Source organism: Pseudorca crassidens, chromosome 21 (assembly GCF_039906515.1).
Source record: "Pseudorca crassidens isolate mPseCra1 chromosome 21, mPseCra1.hap1, whole genome shotgun sequence".
NCBI classification, from domain to species: domain Eukaryota; kingdom Metazoa; phylum Chordata; class Mammalia; order Artiodactyla; family Delphinidae; genus Pseudorca; species Pseudorca crassidens.
Window position 1 is genome coordinate 8,735,396 of NC_090316.1, and position 14,977 is coordinate 8,750,372.

General features: G+C 52.1%; 1 protein-coding gene across 1 annotated transcript; it reads left to right on the top strand.

Moving 5' to 3' along the window:
* Positions 1–2,157: 2,157 nt before the first annotated feature.
* Positions 2,158–5,517, top strand: ADRB3 (adrenoceptor beta 3). Its single transcript, XM_067721461.1, is given in 4 exon segments — positions 2,158–2,388; positions 2,391–2,425; positions 2,428–3,474; positions 4,414–5,517. Coding segments are annotated over 4 exon segments (1,299 nt in total). The 5' UTR covers positions 2,158–2,303; the 3' UTR covers positions 4,546–5,517.
* Positions 5,518–14,977: the final 9,460 nt, after the last annotated feature.

A 14,977-nucleotide genomic window follows, 5' to 3' on the forward strand; every position in this document is an offset into this window, starting at 1 on the left:
AAGGTAGTCGGTGAGGTGGGGAGGCCAGACTGAGAAAGGTGGGATAGGGGAAGGGCCAGAGCAAAGAAGGAAGCTCTCCAGGTGCTGGGTCACTGCTCTCTGCTGGCTCCTAAATGCCTCCACTAACAGGGGCCCTAATTCCTCTCCTCACAGTCTCCTTTGGTTATGGGCCTCATCATTTCCCAAACGCAGGCACGCTCACGTGGTTTGGGAAATCTTGTCTTTTTTTGAGATGTAAACACTTTTACACAGTTCCTCAGACTAACAAGGTCACCCCTAGCACAACAGCAGCCTTTGAAGCCACTTGACTTCCTGGCACCCCTCTCCCTTCCCCCCACAAACTCTGGCACCCTGGAAGAAACAAAAAACAAAAAACCCTGCTGCACGACATGGATTTGTTTTAGAGATTACTCTTGGAGAATCTTCTGTCACCCCTTTGTGGTAACTGGCAACACTCTCTGGGGTGTTGCAAAACCCAACTTGGGAGTGACTGCCCTGATGGTCAGCAAGCGGCCACGGTCAAGACTCTGGCCAGCTGGGGCCTGCAAAGCTTGGTAGTGACTGGAGGTTGGGGGTAGAGGCCGGGCCTCTCCACCTCTACCCACGATGCACTTCCATGGATCCAAAGGCCTGCCTGGGGTACAGCATGGGCACAAAAGGCATTTGCTTGGGAGCCACTGACCAACCCTGCTCGTGGGTAGGCAGCTGGGTTCTTTTTCCTTGAGGATAATTTTCGGTCCTCACTTCCCCTCCAGTCTCTCTAACTCCCAGGCCCTGGCTCAGCCTCCCAGAGGGATTGCTTAGACCAGTGACTCTACAGGGTTCTTTTGAAATATAGAGCTGTTCAAAAGACTCTCCCTAAGGCATGGCCCCGGAGGCATTTTCCATGATAATTTCACCCCCTTTTGTCCCATTGTTTCAGGGGAGGAGGCAAGAAGTTTCAAGGTTCGGGATTGATAGGACTTAATAAAGGTGTCATACCTTCCTGCCCTTCAGCTTGAACACTGTTTTGCAGCCTAATCTCCCCACACCCACTTTGAGAGGAACTGGCTTAGCCACCGGGAGAGCCGGGTTGGGAACCAGGCATCAGTGTGGGTGAGGGAAAGGGGAAGGGAGGAGGCCCTGGGCTTCTTCAGGTGAAGGGATCCTCTGATGGGATTGTAAGAGAGACTTCAACGGACACTAAAATACCAGGCCTGTGGTCCCACACGCTCCGAGACGCAATGTGTGGATTCCTCAGCTCAGTGTCTTCTACTTTTCAAATGTTCATGAATAAAATCTTCAGGGAAGTAGAGAGGAGACTTTGCCATGGTGATGGAGGATTTGTGGAGAGCTGGGGGTGACGGTGGATAAGCCTCAACCTGGAACCCATTTGTTCATTTTCAACACGTCTCTACAACAGGAGCATTTTAAGAGAAGGGGCTCACCTAGAAGCTTTCTTGGTGGAAAGTGTGTGGAGGGGGCAATGTGGAAGACGGAGAAATGGAAACTCTCAGCATCTTAGGCTACCTGAGGCCAAATCCAAATTCAAATGAGCAGACAATGATAAAGACTCCTGGAAAATGGAAGATTTGAAAAGGAAAAAAAAAAAAAGAAGGGAAACTAGAGTGACAGGGAGGGTAAGTGGATAGAAGCGAAGGGGGTCAGATCTCATTGGAAGGGGGTCTTAGGAGAAGAGGGAAGACCCTGGCTGCCCTCTATGACGTAACTTACAATATCTTAGGGGGAGGGACACCCAAGTAGAAGAGGGGCTGCTGTGGGTCGTCTTGTTTGCCTTGGGAGGGTTACCTTTTCCTCCGACAAGGTAAAGGGTTGGGGGCTTCTCCTGTGTCTTCCCCGAGAGTTGCTTCTGGACCTTCCGGGGAAATTGGTGCAGAAAACCCACGCCGCTGGAGCGCTGCGCTGAGCGTGTCAGCGCAGGCGCCGGTCATGGCAGGAGCGGACACATCGTGGCAGAGAACACACGGCGTGACCTACCTCTTACACATCTTACTCTGGATTTGGCTAATGGAGGAGTCAAGCATCCGTCGTGCTTCCCTACGCACGCCCCAATTTCCCTACAGACGCCGAGCGTCGCGACTATTGGCCGCTGCCCCTTTAAGGGCCGCCACTCCTCCTCCCACCCCCTCCCCAGTGGTGGCACCCAGCGAGGGGGGGGGCAGGCTGTGCGTTCTCGCGGGTCGACTGGGGAGGATGGCCCAGGCCGGGGGAATCGCTCCCACGGCCCGCTGCCCCGTCCCCTGAGCCGGGTAAGCTGCGAGACCCCTTCCCTCTTTCCCTCCCGCCCCGCGCGCGACGCGGGAATGGCTCCCTGGCCGCACGGGAACAGCCCTCTGGCCCCGTGGCCAGATGTCCCCACCCGGGCGCCCAATACTGCTAACGCGAGCGGCTGCCCGGGGTGCCGTGGGCGGTGGCACTAGCGGGGCTCTGTTGGCGCTAGCGGTGCTGGCCACCGTGGGGGGCAACCTGCTGGTAATCGTGGCCATCGCCCGGACGCCGAGACTCCAGACCATGACCGACGTGTTCGTGACTTCGCTGGCCACAGCCGACCTGGTGGTGGGGTTCCTGGTAGTGCCGCGGGGTGCCACGTTGGCGCTGACCGGCCACTGGCCCCTGGGCGCCACCGGTTGCGAGCTGTGGACCTCGGTGGGCGTGCAGTGTGTGACCGCCAGCATGGAAACCCTGTGCGCCCTGGCGGTGGACCGCTACCTGGCCGTGACCGACCCGCTGCGCTACGGCGCGCTGGTCACCAAACGCCGAGCCCGGGCAGCAGTGGTCCCGGTGTGGGTCGTGTCCGCCTTGGTGTCGTTTGCGCCCATCATGAGCAAATGGTGGCGCGTCGGGGCCGACGTCGAGGCGCAGCGTTGCCACTGCAATCCGCGCTGCTGCGCCTTCGCCTCCAACATGCCCTACGCGCCGCTCTCCTCCGTCTCCTTCTACTTTCCGCTCCTGGTGATGCTCTTCGTCTACGCGCGACTTTTCGCGGTGGCTACGCGCCAGCTGCGCTTTCTGCTCCGGGAGCTGGGCCGCTTCCCGCCAGAGGAGTCTCCGCGGGCTCGGTCTTGCTCCCTGTGCCCCGCCCCGGCGGGGCCGTGCGCCTGGCCCGCAGGGGTGCCCTCCTACGGTCGGCGGCCGGCGCGCCTTCTGCCTCTGCGGGAACACCGCGCCCTGCTCACCTTGGGGCTCATCATGGGAAACTTCACTCTCTGCTGGTTGCCCTTCTTTGTAGTCAACGTGCTGCGCGCCCTCGGGGGCCCCTCTCTAGTGCCCGGCCCCGCTTTCCTCGCCCTTAACTGTCTAGGCTATGCCAACTCTGCCTTCAACCGCTCATCTACTGCCGCAGCCCTGTCTTTCGCAGCGCCTTACGCCGCCTGCTGGGCCGCTGCCGGCCCGAGGAGCACCCCGCCGCCGCCTCCACGCCCCCGCGGCCCTGACCAGCCCCGCAGAATCCAGGCAGTGCCCACCGCTCGACTGGTAGGTAGCCAAGGCGAAGGGGTTGACGGCTCGGGATCAGGAAGCATTCGGTATCTCCTTCGGTCAATTTTTTTTTTTTTTTTTGCGGTACGCGGGCCTCTCACTGTTGTGGCCTCTCCCGTTGCGGAGCACAGGCTCCGGACGCACAGGCTCAGCGGCCATGCCTCATGGGCCCAGCCGCTCCGCAGCATGTGGGATCTTCCCGGACCGGGACACGAACCCGTGTCCCCTGCATCGGCAGGCGGACTCTCAACCACTGCGCCACCAGGGAAGCCCCTTCAGTTTTTTTTTTTTCTTTTTCTTTTTTTTTTTTCCCTTCAGTTTTTTGAGCTTGGGGTTCGGTAGGAGAAGATGGGGCTGGGGTCTCTGCATCGAGGGAAGTGGGGCATGGAGTAGGGAACCGAAGTGGAACCCAGGGCCCTTTCTTTTCCCGCATCCCAACCCACCCTGCCCTGGGGTTGAAGCAAAGGAGGGCGGGCCGGTTGTTCTCCACCCCAGGAGCAAGGGGGGGCCCGGGATGGGGTGGGTCCCGCTGTGCCCAAGGGCCCCCCTCGCCTGGTCAGCTCTAGTTTTGGTGTTCTAGCTCAGTTTCTTTGCCCAGATTTCTTGCCACCTCTTGGGCTGGCTTTGACTAGACTAGAGGTCCCCCAAAGCCCTCGGGCTCAGCTTTGGTTTCTTTGAAAGGTTTGATAGCTATGAAGGTGAGAATCCACTTCTGGGATGAAGGCTAGACAGGCTCAGGAACGTGTGAGTGCAAATTCTTCCCGGGTAGGAACCGGGCCGGGTTGAAGTTGGGTTGGGCTTTGTGGCAGGGTGGGTCCCCGAGGCTTTTGTGTAACCGCACGTGCGCCTCAAGGTCCCTGACCTTCACCCATTTCCCTCTCCTGTTCCCACCCTCTGCCCCCTCACCCCAAGATACCTCATCTCCATTTTTTTCAGGGCTTCCTGGGGACTTTCTTAGACCTTGAAGAAACAACTCCATTGATCCAGAACCTTTGGAGAGCCTCTGGCCTGTTCGGAATGAGCCCTGTGGAGTTTCCCAGCTGGAAAACTCTGCCCTCCGGAACCTGACCACTGAGCCATGAGATGGGGAGGGGGTCTGGCTTGGGAGGGGGAACCCTTACGAAGTGGGTTTTCACCATTCTCTCTCTTTCTCTCTCTCTCTCTCTCTCTCTCTCTCTCTCTCCTTCCGAGAGATGTTTTCTAAACCCCACCCCTGAACTTCACCACTACCTCAGCAGCCTGAGTGTCTGGCTGTCCTTGCAGCAGCCGGGCTGGCTTTGCCTGGGCACCCATCCCCTTGCTCGCTTGAGTGCTGTGTGCTTAGGGCAAAGAGAGCACCCTCGTTCCATTCCTTCTGCCACCCAGACCCTGATGAACCAGTCAGTGTACTGGAGGCCCTGGCGACCCAGGCTGAGAAGAAGCAGCTAGAAAAGGTCAAGGTTTGGGGTTTGGTTCCTGGCTCCCTCACTACAGCCCTCTAAGCTCCAGCCTCCCTCACTTTAGACACAGGATGGCTCTGATCTACCTCACAGCAGGGTCAGAAGGACTTCTTTAGAGTTTTGGGGGGCTCCTGGGTTCGTGGGGAGGTGAACCATTAGAATGGATTCCTTCTTTTCCTTTTAAAATCAAATTAATAAATATTACTGAATGCAAAGTATCCATTGTCCTCTTTTCTCTCCATTTGTTTTCTTTGCATAATCCACTTTCTCCCTTCTTAGAGCTGGCTTTTGACTGAGGCAATAAATTTGGACTAATCCTTGCCCCTTTCTTCTTAATCCTCATGAAAGGAAAAATGAAGTCTGTTTGGGTGAAGGAGATGGAGTTTGAGCCTTTGACACTCCTGTCTCCCCACCCTTTCCAAAATTCCTGGAAGCCATTCTACCCACAGGATTGAGCAGTGTGTCCACAGGAGGATGGGGCTGCTGTGCCTGGGATCAGGGCATATGGAGCTCTTGTGCTATAAGCCGGTGGTGGATTCAGGAACCAGTTTTGTTTGGTGCTGTATGTGTGTGTGTCTGGACATGCAGACCGTTGTTTGTGTTGGGCAGATGTCTTGGGTTATAAATATATTCTGACATTTCCCATCCTTTGCATAACCTCTACCTTCCCACTCCCTTTCCTGAGAGGCAGGAATCTATATTATCCTCTTTTTTTTTTTGCGGTACGCGGGCCTCTCACGGCTGTGGCCTCTCCCGTTGCGGAGCACAGGCTCCGGACGCGCAGCCTCAGCGGCCATGGCTCACGGGCCCAGCCGCTCCGTGCCATATGGGATCTTCCCAGACCGGGGCACGAACCCGTGTCCCCTGTATCGGCAGGTGGACTCTCAACCACTGCGCCACCAGGGAAGCCCTATATTATCCTCTTGAAGTAAAACTGGAGTTACAAGTTTGAGCTCGTTGATAAGTTTTTCCCCTTATTTCAATTTTTATGAACTTTATCAGGCAGTTTCCTATGGAAAGAAAATTGCTATGGAAATCCCCGGGTCATTTTGTGGGTTCTTATTTAAACTCCACGAGCAGAGACCATTGTCCGGGCTGATTTACAGGATAGCCACTAAATCGTCAAAAGTTTAACGTGCTGGATGACAGCAGCATACAATGCATTGGCTAAGTTCAGGGGCTCCAGGGATATGAAACTCTGATCTGCCCTGAGGATGAGCTCGGTGGATTTCCACATATGGGTGTTGCCTGTGAATTGGACCTGGCCTCAGCTGCTTTCTTTTGTCCAGGAGTCCAGGTTTTATTTCTTAGGATGTTTGCATACCAAAGATGACTTTCTCCTTTTCGACCCAGAGCAGTGTGAGCTCTCTGGTGTCTGAGGTATGGAAAGTTTCTTGGCAAGGACTCAACTGTTGAACCCTTAGGGGAGAGGGAAGTCTTGCTTTAGCCTGGGGACACGTAAGAGGGCCTCTGCTCTCTCCCCATCTCTGGATATTTTCCCAGCATCGCCGAGGGAAGTTACCCAGTCAGTGCTAGGCAGGGGAGAATGATGATTTGGGGGAGGAAGGGCGCTCTGGTGTGTAGAATTGTCCTTGAACGCTAACCAGGGGCTCGTAAGGCTTGAGTCTCGCTCGACGTGCACCCGCGTGCCAGCTGTCAGTCTCCTCTGGAGTGTTTGGACTTGCACCGGGGCTGTGGACTCCATCTGCGAATTGTCACCGGTGCATCTGATGGAGAGGCAGCCGGCTGCTCTGGTCGTTTCTCCAGCAACGTGTGGCCAGGTGTCAGGCTGAGGGAGATTTACATCCTCGGATGCCAAGTGGGCTGCTCTCGCTAGCGCGAGCACGGGGCCTGAGCACTTGAACTGTGGAAGACAAACAACCATCCTCCGAGCCTAGGGGTGTGAAGACTTACAGACCAGTGAGAACAAAAGGGCCCTCTGAACAGTGGGCCCGGCCTGGGAGTGGGCAGAAGTGAGGGGGTGGGAGGGGAGAGTGCTGAGCTGGAGGACAGGGGATGAGGGGTGACTGGGTTTTTCAGAGGGAACCTTCCTTCTGCATCAGGTGGGACTGCTGAGGGGCAGGCAGAATTAGGGAGAGGGGGAGGTTGATAACAGACTTTCCTAGGACTCTCTCCGTGGTAGATTCTTCTGGGGAGTGATGGTAAGTGCAGGCTGTGGTCCTTGTGGGGGGTCACGGGGCTATCATTCCACACCAGCTTCATCCCTCAACCCTTACAGAGTTGAGCAGCTTCTCCCTGTCGTCCTGGGGCCACAGGTGAAGGCCATGGAAACAGTTTCCTTTATGGTTCCATCCTAAAAGCCAGAGATCCAGGCTCCCTCTCAGACCCTCTTGGCGGAGGGAGTATGTCTTTGTTTGTGTGTCTTTCCCGGGAAAAAATGGGAGCCGGCAATGGGGGTACAGATCTGCTAATGCCCGCCCCAGCCCCCTGCCAAACGCCCTGCGGACAGTCTGCCTTAGGCCAATGAGTGAGCAGTTGAAGTATCATGCTCAACTGTTTGATGAGCAGAAACTCCATAGGGCCATCGACTCTTTCGTAGCTCATCCTATTATGGGATTAAGGAAAATCAGAATGCATTCCTCAGTTTCCTCATCTATAAAATAAACGGAGAATAACCCTTTCTCTCCTCTCTTGCCTTTAGAAGGGGAATGACGGTGACTGGGACGGCTGGCTCTCATCGACCTCTGGGGAGCCCTAGGCAGAGCTTTGCAGCTTCAGCGTTTGTGCAGAGCTTTTGTGCTCCATCCAAGGCATAAGCGGTGCGAGGCGCCCCCTGACGGCGGTTTAAGGTACAACAGGTGTGGACAGAGTTTGCAAGTTGCCCTGACTTGCAAAAACTTGAAGAGACCCTAGGAATGGTTTAGCCCAATCCTTTGATAAAATGGATGAAGAAACTGACTTCTAGAGAGGTGAATTGTGAGTAGCCAAGATTAGTGTAGTCAATGAAAGGCAACACTGCACGGAATTTGGAGCTGGAAAAAACAAATAAAAAAGGAAGGAAGGGAATGACCCATCAATAAATATGCCAACACTCTAAGAGGTGCTCTCCAAACGTTATGTTGTAATGACAACAAAGAAAAAATACATCTGCATAGAAATCAAAGAGCTTGCTATGCTGATTCTAACCCAGTCTACCAGGCTCCCAAGTTCACTTTCTTTTCCCTGCACTCACTGCTCACCATCAGTCACACAGAACAAGTGATTTAACATCTCTGTTTGCCTGTGAATCAAACGCAGATTATATTACTGCTCTACTCAGTTCCTGCACACTGGTTTTGAAGCTCAGATGAGAGGCTGTATGTGAAAAGATTTGGAAACTGAAAGGGCTCCTCCAGTGTAAGGGGTGTCATGGAGTACGGAGCTCGGACTAGACCCAGGTCTCCTGGCTTTGGTCTTTGTTTGGTCCTACTTCTGTTGACAGCCTGGATCTTGGACCCACTTGCCTTTGGTCACTGTGGGCATGTCCTGCCTGGTCTTTCTTCCACAGGTTCATCCCTACCTCAGGCTGATTCCAATGGTGTCACCTCCATGTCACTGTACACCTCCCCCTCCAGCTCTCTTTTCACATTCAGACCCTGATCTGGCCTGTGCCTGACCTTTTGGTCATGGTTTGGCTCACCCTACCATTGGGGTGCAGCATTTATAATGAGGTAATTTTAAGGATGGACAGAAGGTTTAAGAGAGAGGGCACTTTTAGATGTCTGTGCTTTATGGTACCTTTGTGAGAATGTACCCTAAGGAACCGGAAGAGGGAGATGGTATATTAGTTTGCTAAACCTTCCATAACAAATCACCACAAACAGAAAATTATTCAGTTCTAGAGGCTAGAAGTCCAAAATCAAGGTGTTGGCAGGATCATTCTCCCTCCGAAGGCTCTGGGGGAAGAATCCCCTTTTGCCTCTTGTAGCTTCTGGTGGCTGCCAGCAAGCCCGGGTGTCGCCTGACTCATAGCTGCCTCACTGCAACTTCTGCCTCCGTCTTTGTCTGGCTTTCTCCCCCGTGTGTCTGTGTCCAAATTTCCCTCCTCTTATAAGGACACCAGCCATTGGATCAGGGCCCAGCATAATTCCGTAAGACTTCATTTTAACTTGATTATACATGCAAAGACCCTATTTCCAAATAAGGTCACATTCTGGGGTACCAGAGTTTAAGATTCAACATCTCTTTTAGGGGGACACAATTCTACCCACAGCTGAGGGTGTGATGGGGAAGCAGGAACACTTTTAACTCTCCACGCTCATCTTATTACTGCTATCTCAAACCCACATTTCCCAGGCCCTGTTTCATCCTATAATCAGTCAGAAGGGTAGTGGGCATGCTATGCACTCCTGGATTTCCAGTTACGAGCCTTTTCTCCCATCTCCCTGGGCCCCAGATTTGAGAGGCGATTCGTCAAGTCAGACTTTGCGTTTGTTGTCTCCTCTGGGCAGAATTTGCTGTCCATTCTCCATTCTTCCCTTCTTCCTTGAGTAACAGAACCCTTAAGTTTGATTGGGGCACGTGGCCTCCCTAAAAACACATTGCGGCCTCACCTGCAGCTAGGTGTGACTAAGTGACTTAAGTCCTAGCTGACTGAAGTGTGCAGCTTCCACGTCTGAAAGGGAAAGGGTGTATCCCCCATGTCTGCTTGTCCACTTCCAGCCGGCTGGAATGCAGATGTGATGGTAAGAACTGAAGCAGCCACATTGGGTCATGAGATGGCAACCACGTGTTGCCAATGGCAGAAGAACCAGACATGGGGAGCCTGGGTGTCCAACGGTGTGAGGTCATCTTTTTAGCCCTGAACTGCTTATGTTTAAAACTCTTAAATGAAAGAGAAATAAATGTCTATCCTGTTAAGCTACCGTTGTTTTCGCTTTTTTTTTTTTTTAATAGCTGCTGAATCAAACACATTCATCAGTGAAGGGAGGCAACAAAAGGATAACAATGAACGGACATCTCCTACATTCTGTAATGAACGTGGCTTGCCTTACAAGGCTGCCTTGCTTGGGTTCCCCTAGGGCATCTCTGGGAACTGGCATTTCTGTAGAGTCTGAGTTCGTGTCGTACCTGTGGCCACCAAGCCCATCTCCTGGACATTAACTCACATGGGGACGGTGAGCATGCTCGTTTCCCAAGACCGCTGCAACAAGTGACCACAGCCTTGGAGGCTTAAAACAACAGAAATCCATTCTCTCACAGTTCTGGAGGCCAGGAGTCTGAAATCAAGGTGTTGACAGGGCTGGTTCCTGCTGGAGGCCCTGAAGGAGAGTCCATTCCAGGCCCCGTTCCCAGCCTCTGATAGCTGTGGCAATTCTTGGCTTTCATTGACTTACAGACACATAGCTTTGATGTCTACCTCTGTCTTCACTTTCCCCCGGTGTCCCTGTGTGTCCTCTCCTTTCCTGTCTCATAGAAAGGCACAGATGTGTCTTTGTAAGAGACAGATCGGATTTAGATTTGGGGCCTATTCTAATCCAGGATGATCTCGTCTCAAGATCTTTGCCTTAATTATATCAGCAAAGACCCTTCTTCCAAATCGGGTCACATTCTGAGGTTCTGGTTGACATACCTTTTGGTAGGCGGCACTGTTCAACCCATTACAGCGAGAGATCCATGTGAACTCTTTAACGAATAGTTCTGATCTCATGAAATTTTCATCCACTCCAGTCACCCCTCACGGAAGGGCTGTTTTCTCCAGAAGCTCTTGGACTCTGTGGCAGGCAGAATTCTGAGATGACCTCCAAGGACCCATGTCCTTATATAATCCCCTCCCCTTGAACGTGGGTGGGGCCTGTAATTTGCTTCTAACAAATAGAAAATGCCGAAAGTGATGGGATGTTACTCTTGTGATTATGTCATGTTATGTGGCAGAGGGGAAGGGATTTTGAAGATGTAATTAAGGTCCCTAATCCATTGACTTAGGTTAACAGAAAGGGAGATTATCCTCAGGTGGGCCTGACTTAATCAGGTGAGCCCTTTAAAAGAAGGTCAGAGGGCAGAGAAGAGAAATGCACCTACTAGCCTTGAGGAAGCCAGCCACGGTGAGCTCTATAGCTGCAAGGAAATGGGTTCCGTGTGACCCTGAAAGAGGACCCTGAGCTCCAGGTGAGACTGCAGCCCTGGCCAACACGGTCATTGCAGCCTGGTGAGACCCTGAGCAGAAGACCCAGGCTCCTGACCCATGGAAAGTGAAATAATGAATGTGTGTTGTTCTGAGCTGCTTCGTGGTAATCTGTGGCCCAATAATAGAAAAACAAATATAAACTTACTTCCCAATTCTGTCCCAGGCTGCTCTTTCTAACAGTCCTTCTCTGGTCCTGTTTTTAAAGATTTCCTATCAGAAACCGAAATACAATGGGACCCCAAGCTCAGGAAGGTCCCATGATCTGCCATGGCCTGCTTTTCTCCAAAGGACTCTGGGAAACTCTTGCTTGTCTGGTCCAGAAAGAGCATCTCTCAGCCTCCGTCCTTCACTCCTGAGGGAATGACCAGTCATTCTATGATTCCTTCTCCCCAGCCTTTTGAGAAAATTAGGAGCTAAAGAACCCATTGCACTACATTTTTCATTTCTGAGTTGCTAGTGAGGAACCACACTTTATAACACACAGTAAACACAGTTCCCAAAGCCTCTTCAGCAAGAAACAAGATGAAGTCTTATTGCTTCTGCTGTTGGTATTCCCAGAAGGAAGGGTGGATGGGTCAGTTCTTCCCAGAGAAGAGAGTGCTGGGCACGGGAGAGCTTTGCATCAGCTCAGTGCCACCCACGGCTTCTCTGTTTTCTCTCCCTGTCACTGGATCATGTGACTGAGCCCTTCCTCTGCAGGCTCCCCTTGGGCCCAAGTCTGAATCTAACTGACGTCGGAACACTCTCCCAGGGCCACAGGCAGCTGCTTTCCCAATGAAGAAATTCTTACCATTTGAGGAGAAGGAGAAACATATGAGGCTGGTGGCAAACATCACCGCTACGTGAAGACGCAGAGGGGAGAACACATTTTAAGAGCAAACTAGTCCTTTCTCCGTAACCCTAGCTCTATGCCCATCCCCTTGGTAGTCTTGCTGGCTAGCTCATTTGGCCCGTTCTGGTATTGCACTTCTGACCCCGGAGAATGAAACAGTTTTGAAAACCTTGCCTTGCTTTCCTTTAACATTTCTTGCAAGTTGTTGTAAGGAAAAAGATATTTCTTAAAAAAAAAAAAAAAGGTAGAAAAGTTGGACAAAAGTAAGTGAATATTATTAATGATACATAAGATATTGTTTAAATTAAGCAGATATTTTGCAGAACTGACATCTCCCTCCAGGCTTGCTGTGGTGCCTGGTATTTTTATGGAGGACATCTGGTGGGTTTACCCGGTACCCACAGCATATCTCAGGCCTTCAACACTTAACAGAATTCACTCAGGTAGTCTTCACTGGGCCTTCTTGCCTAGCTCTGGCTTTCCTCCAGTTCATCTCCCACAAGCCCACAGATGGATTTTTCTAAAGTATAAATCTGTGTCATTCCTTTTCTCAAAATCATTCAGTGATTTTCTGAAGCATTTGGGGTAGGATTCAGACCCCTTAACACAAGGGCCTGGCATTAGATGGACAAGCGCCTACCCTCCTAACCTGATTTCATACCACTCCTCTCCCCCATACACTTTTATTCCAACCACACTTAATTTTTAGTTTTTGGCCACACTGCGCAGCCTATGGGATCTTCGTTTCCTAGCCAGGGACTGAACCCGGGCCCTCGGCATTGAACGCGCAGAGTCCTACCACTGGACCACCAGGGAATTCCCCCAACGACATTTAAATTCACTAAAGAGCTAATTTTTCTTTGTACCTTCACACAGACTGTACCCTCTGTCGCCCATCCAAACACAGATTGTACCCTCCACTCATCCACTCACCCATCCCTTCCAGCAATAAGTAATAATTTTAAAGTGAACAGATTCTAAATATGTTACAAAGTAAAACTGACAGGGTTTGCTGATGGCTTGGAGGTAGGGTGTAAGAGAAAGAGAGAGAAGTCCGGGATGAGACCAAGAGTTTTGGGCTGAGAACCTGGCAGAAGGGACTTGCCACTTACTAAAATGGGGAGAAATGATGGGAGGATATGAAACTATGAGTTAGTTTTTAGATACAGTAAATTTGAAACGTCTATGAATGATTTATTGGGATACTATGTAGGCTTGGATTTCCAGGTCGGAAGTTAGGAAAGAAACTGGAGTCGGATATATAAGTGTATGGTCAGGCCACCCAAGATGGCTGCTCTCTTGCTCTCTGTACATCCCCTGCTGGGCCAGGCCCTGCTTCACCTACACCCTACTCTCCTGACTGACCTTCCCTCTTAATCATAGAGCCTAATCAGTAAGTGCCTATGTACTTACCCTGGCCCTAACTAGTGATTGTTCTAATCTTTAGATCAGAACTATTTCAACTATGATAGTTTACCAAAGGAGCCATGAGGGGTGCATCCCTTTGCTGGTTTCCCCGTTAACTGATGAGCCATCCTGACATCAAGTCCCCTATAACTGGTAATCTCTCTATTACCCCGGGAGCGAAGACTACTGCCTTGTCCTGCCTTCTGTCTGCCACACACAGCGGGGTGTCGCTCCAAGACCTTGCTTCAGACATGTAAGGTCCCTCTCATCCCTTACACCGTTGATGTCTCTGTTGCTGACTCTGGGCTCTTGAGACTGGACAAGTCCATGCCTTGCAGGCCTGTGGGTGCAGCTCAACAATAAGTCTGACAGATTGATTCCAGCAGTGAAAAGCTGGAAGAAGGGCCTCAGTCCTTGTCTTCTTTGAAGAAAGAATTCAGCATAGAGACCAAGATTGTGAAAAAGGTAAAAGATACAAGTGTTTATTAGAAGCAAAGTATGTGGGACTTCCCCACTGGTGCAGCGGCTAAGAATCTGCCTGCCAATGCAGAGAACATGGGTTCAAGCCCTGGTCCAGGAAGATCCCACATGCCGCGGAGCAACTAAGCCCGTGCACCACAACTACTGAGCCTGTGCTCTAGAGCCCACGAGCCACAACTACTGAGCCCGTGTGTCACAACTCTGAAGCCTGGGCCCCTAGAGCGTGGGCTGGTGTTCTAGGGAACACCCCAGGAATGGTCAGAACTTGGGGCCACAAACACTCCATCCCCAGTTATTGGCTGATCAGCTTCCAGGCAGAGCCTCAGGCACAAGCCAACCGCCCCCTCCGTTACTCCCCACAGGCTGTCACTCTCCGTAGCCTGGGGTAGACCAGAAAGGAACCTTCCCTCTGCTGCTGAGACAGCAGTGGGGACCGTGGATGTTTAACACGTTTGGAAGCACAAAGCCAACACACATAAAAATAGCCATTAAAGATGGTGGTTCCTGGGGACTTCCCTGGTGGTCCAGTGGTTAAGGATCCACCTTCCAGCGCAGGGGACGTGAGTTAGATCCCTGGCCGGGGAACTAAGATCCCACACGCTGTGGGGCAACTAAGCCCGCGCTGCAACTAGAAGAGCCCGTGTGGCCAAAATTTAAAAAAAAAAAAAAAAAAAGATGGTGGTTCTTAAGCCTTGGGAATGGATGATTCAGCGAACACTCTCTGACTGCCTTTCCAGCGTCCCTTCTCCGCTCTCCCATTTCTGAGAACACCTGGCATCTCTTTTGGGAATGCTTCTGTCTATTCTTAGCTGTGCAGTTTGGGAGGGATGAACACCCCCCCTCAGCTCTAGGTGACTGGTTTACACGCACCAGAGTATCCCGTCCTTGGTCAGGGATGGGCCAGTGACCGACTGCAGCCAGAGAAAGGAGGCCGGGGGCTTCGAGGAGGGAAGCTTCCTCGTTCTTGCAAGGAGCCAAGAGAAGAGACGCTTTCTCTTCTTCTGGATAGTGAGGATGTAACGTCTGGAAAGGCTGCAGCCATTGTTTGAAAACATAAACACTTTTTTTTTTTTTTGCGGTACGCGGGCCTCTCACTGTTGTGGCCTTTCCCGTTGCGGAGCACAGGCTCCGGACGCGCAGGCTCAGCGGCCATGGCTCATGGGCCCAGCCGCTCCACGGCATGTGGGATCTTCCCGGACTGGGGCATGAACCCGT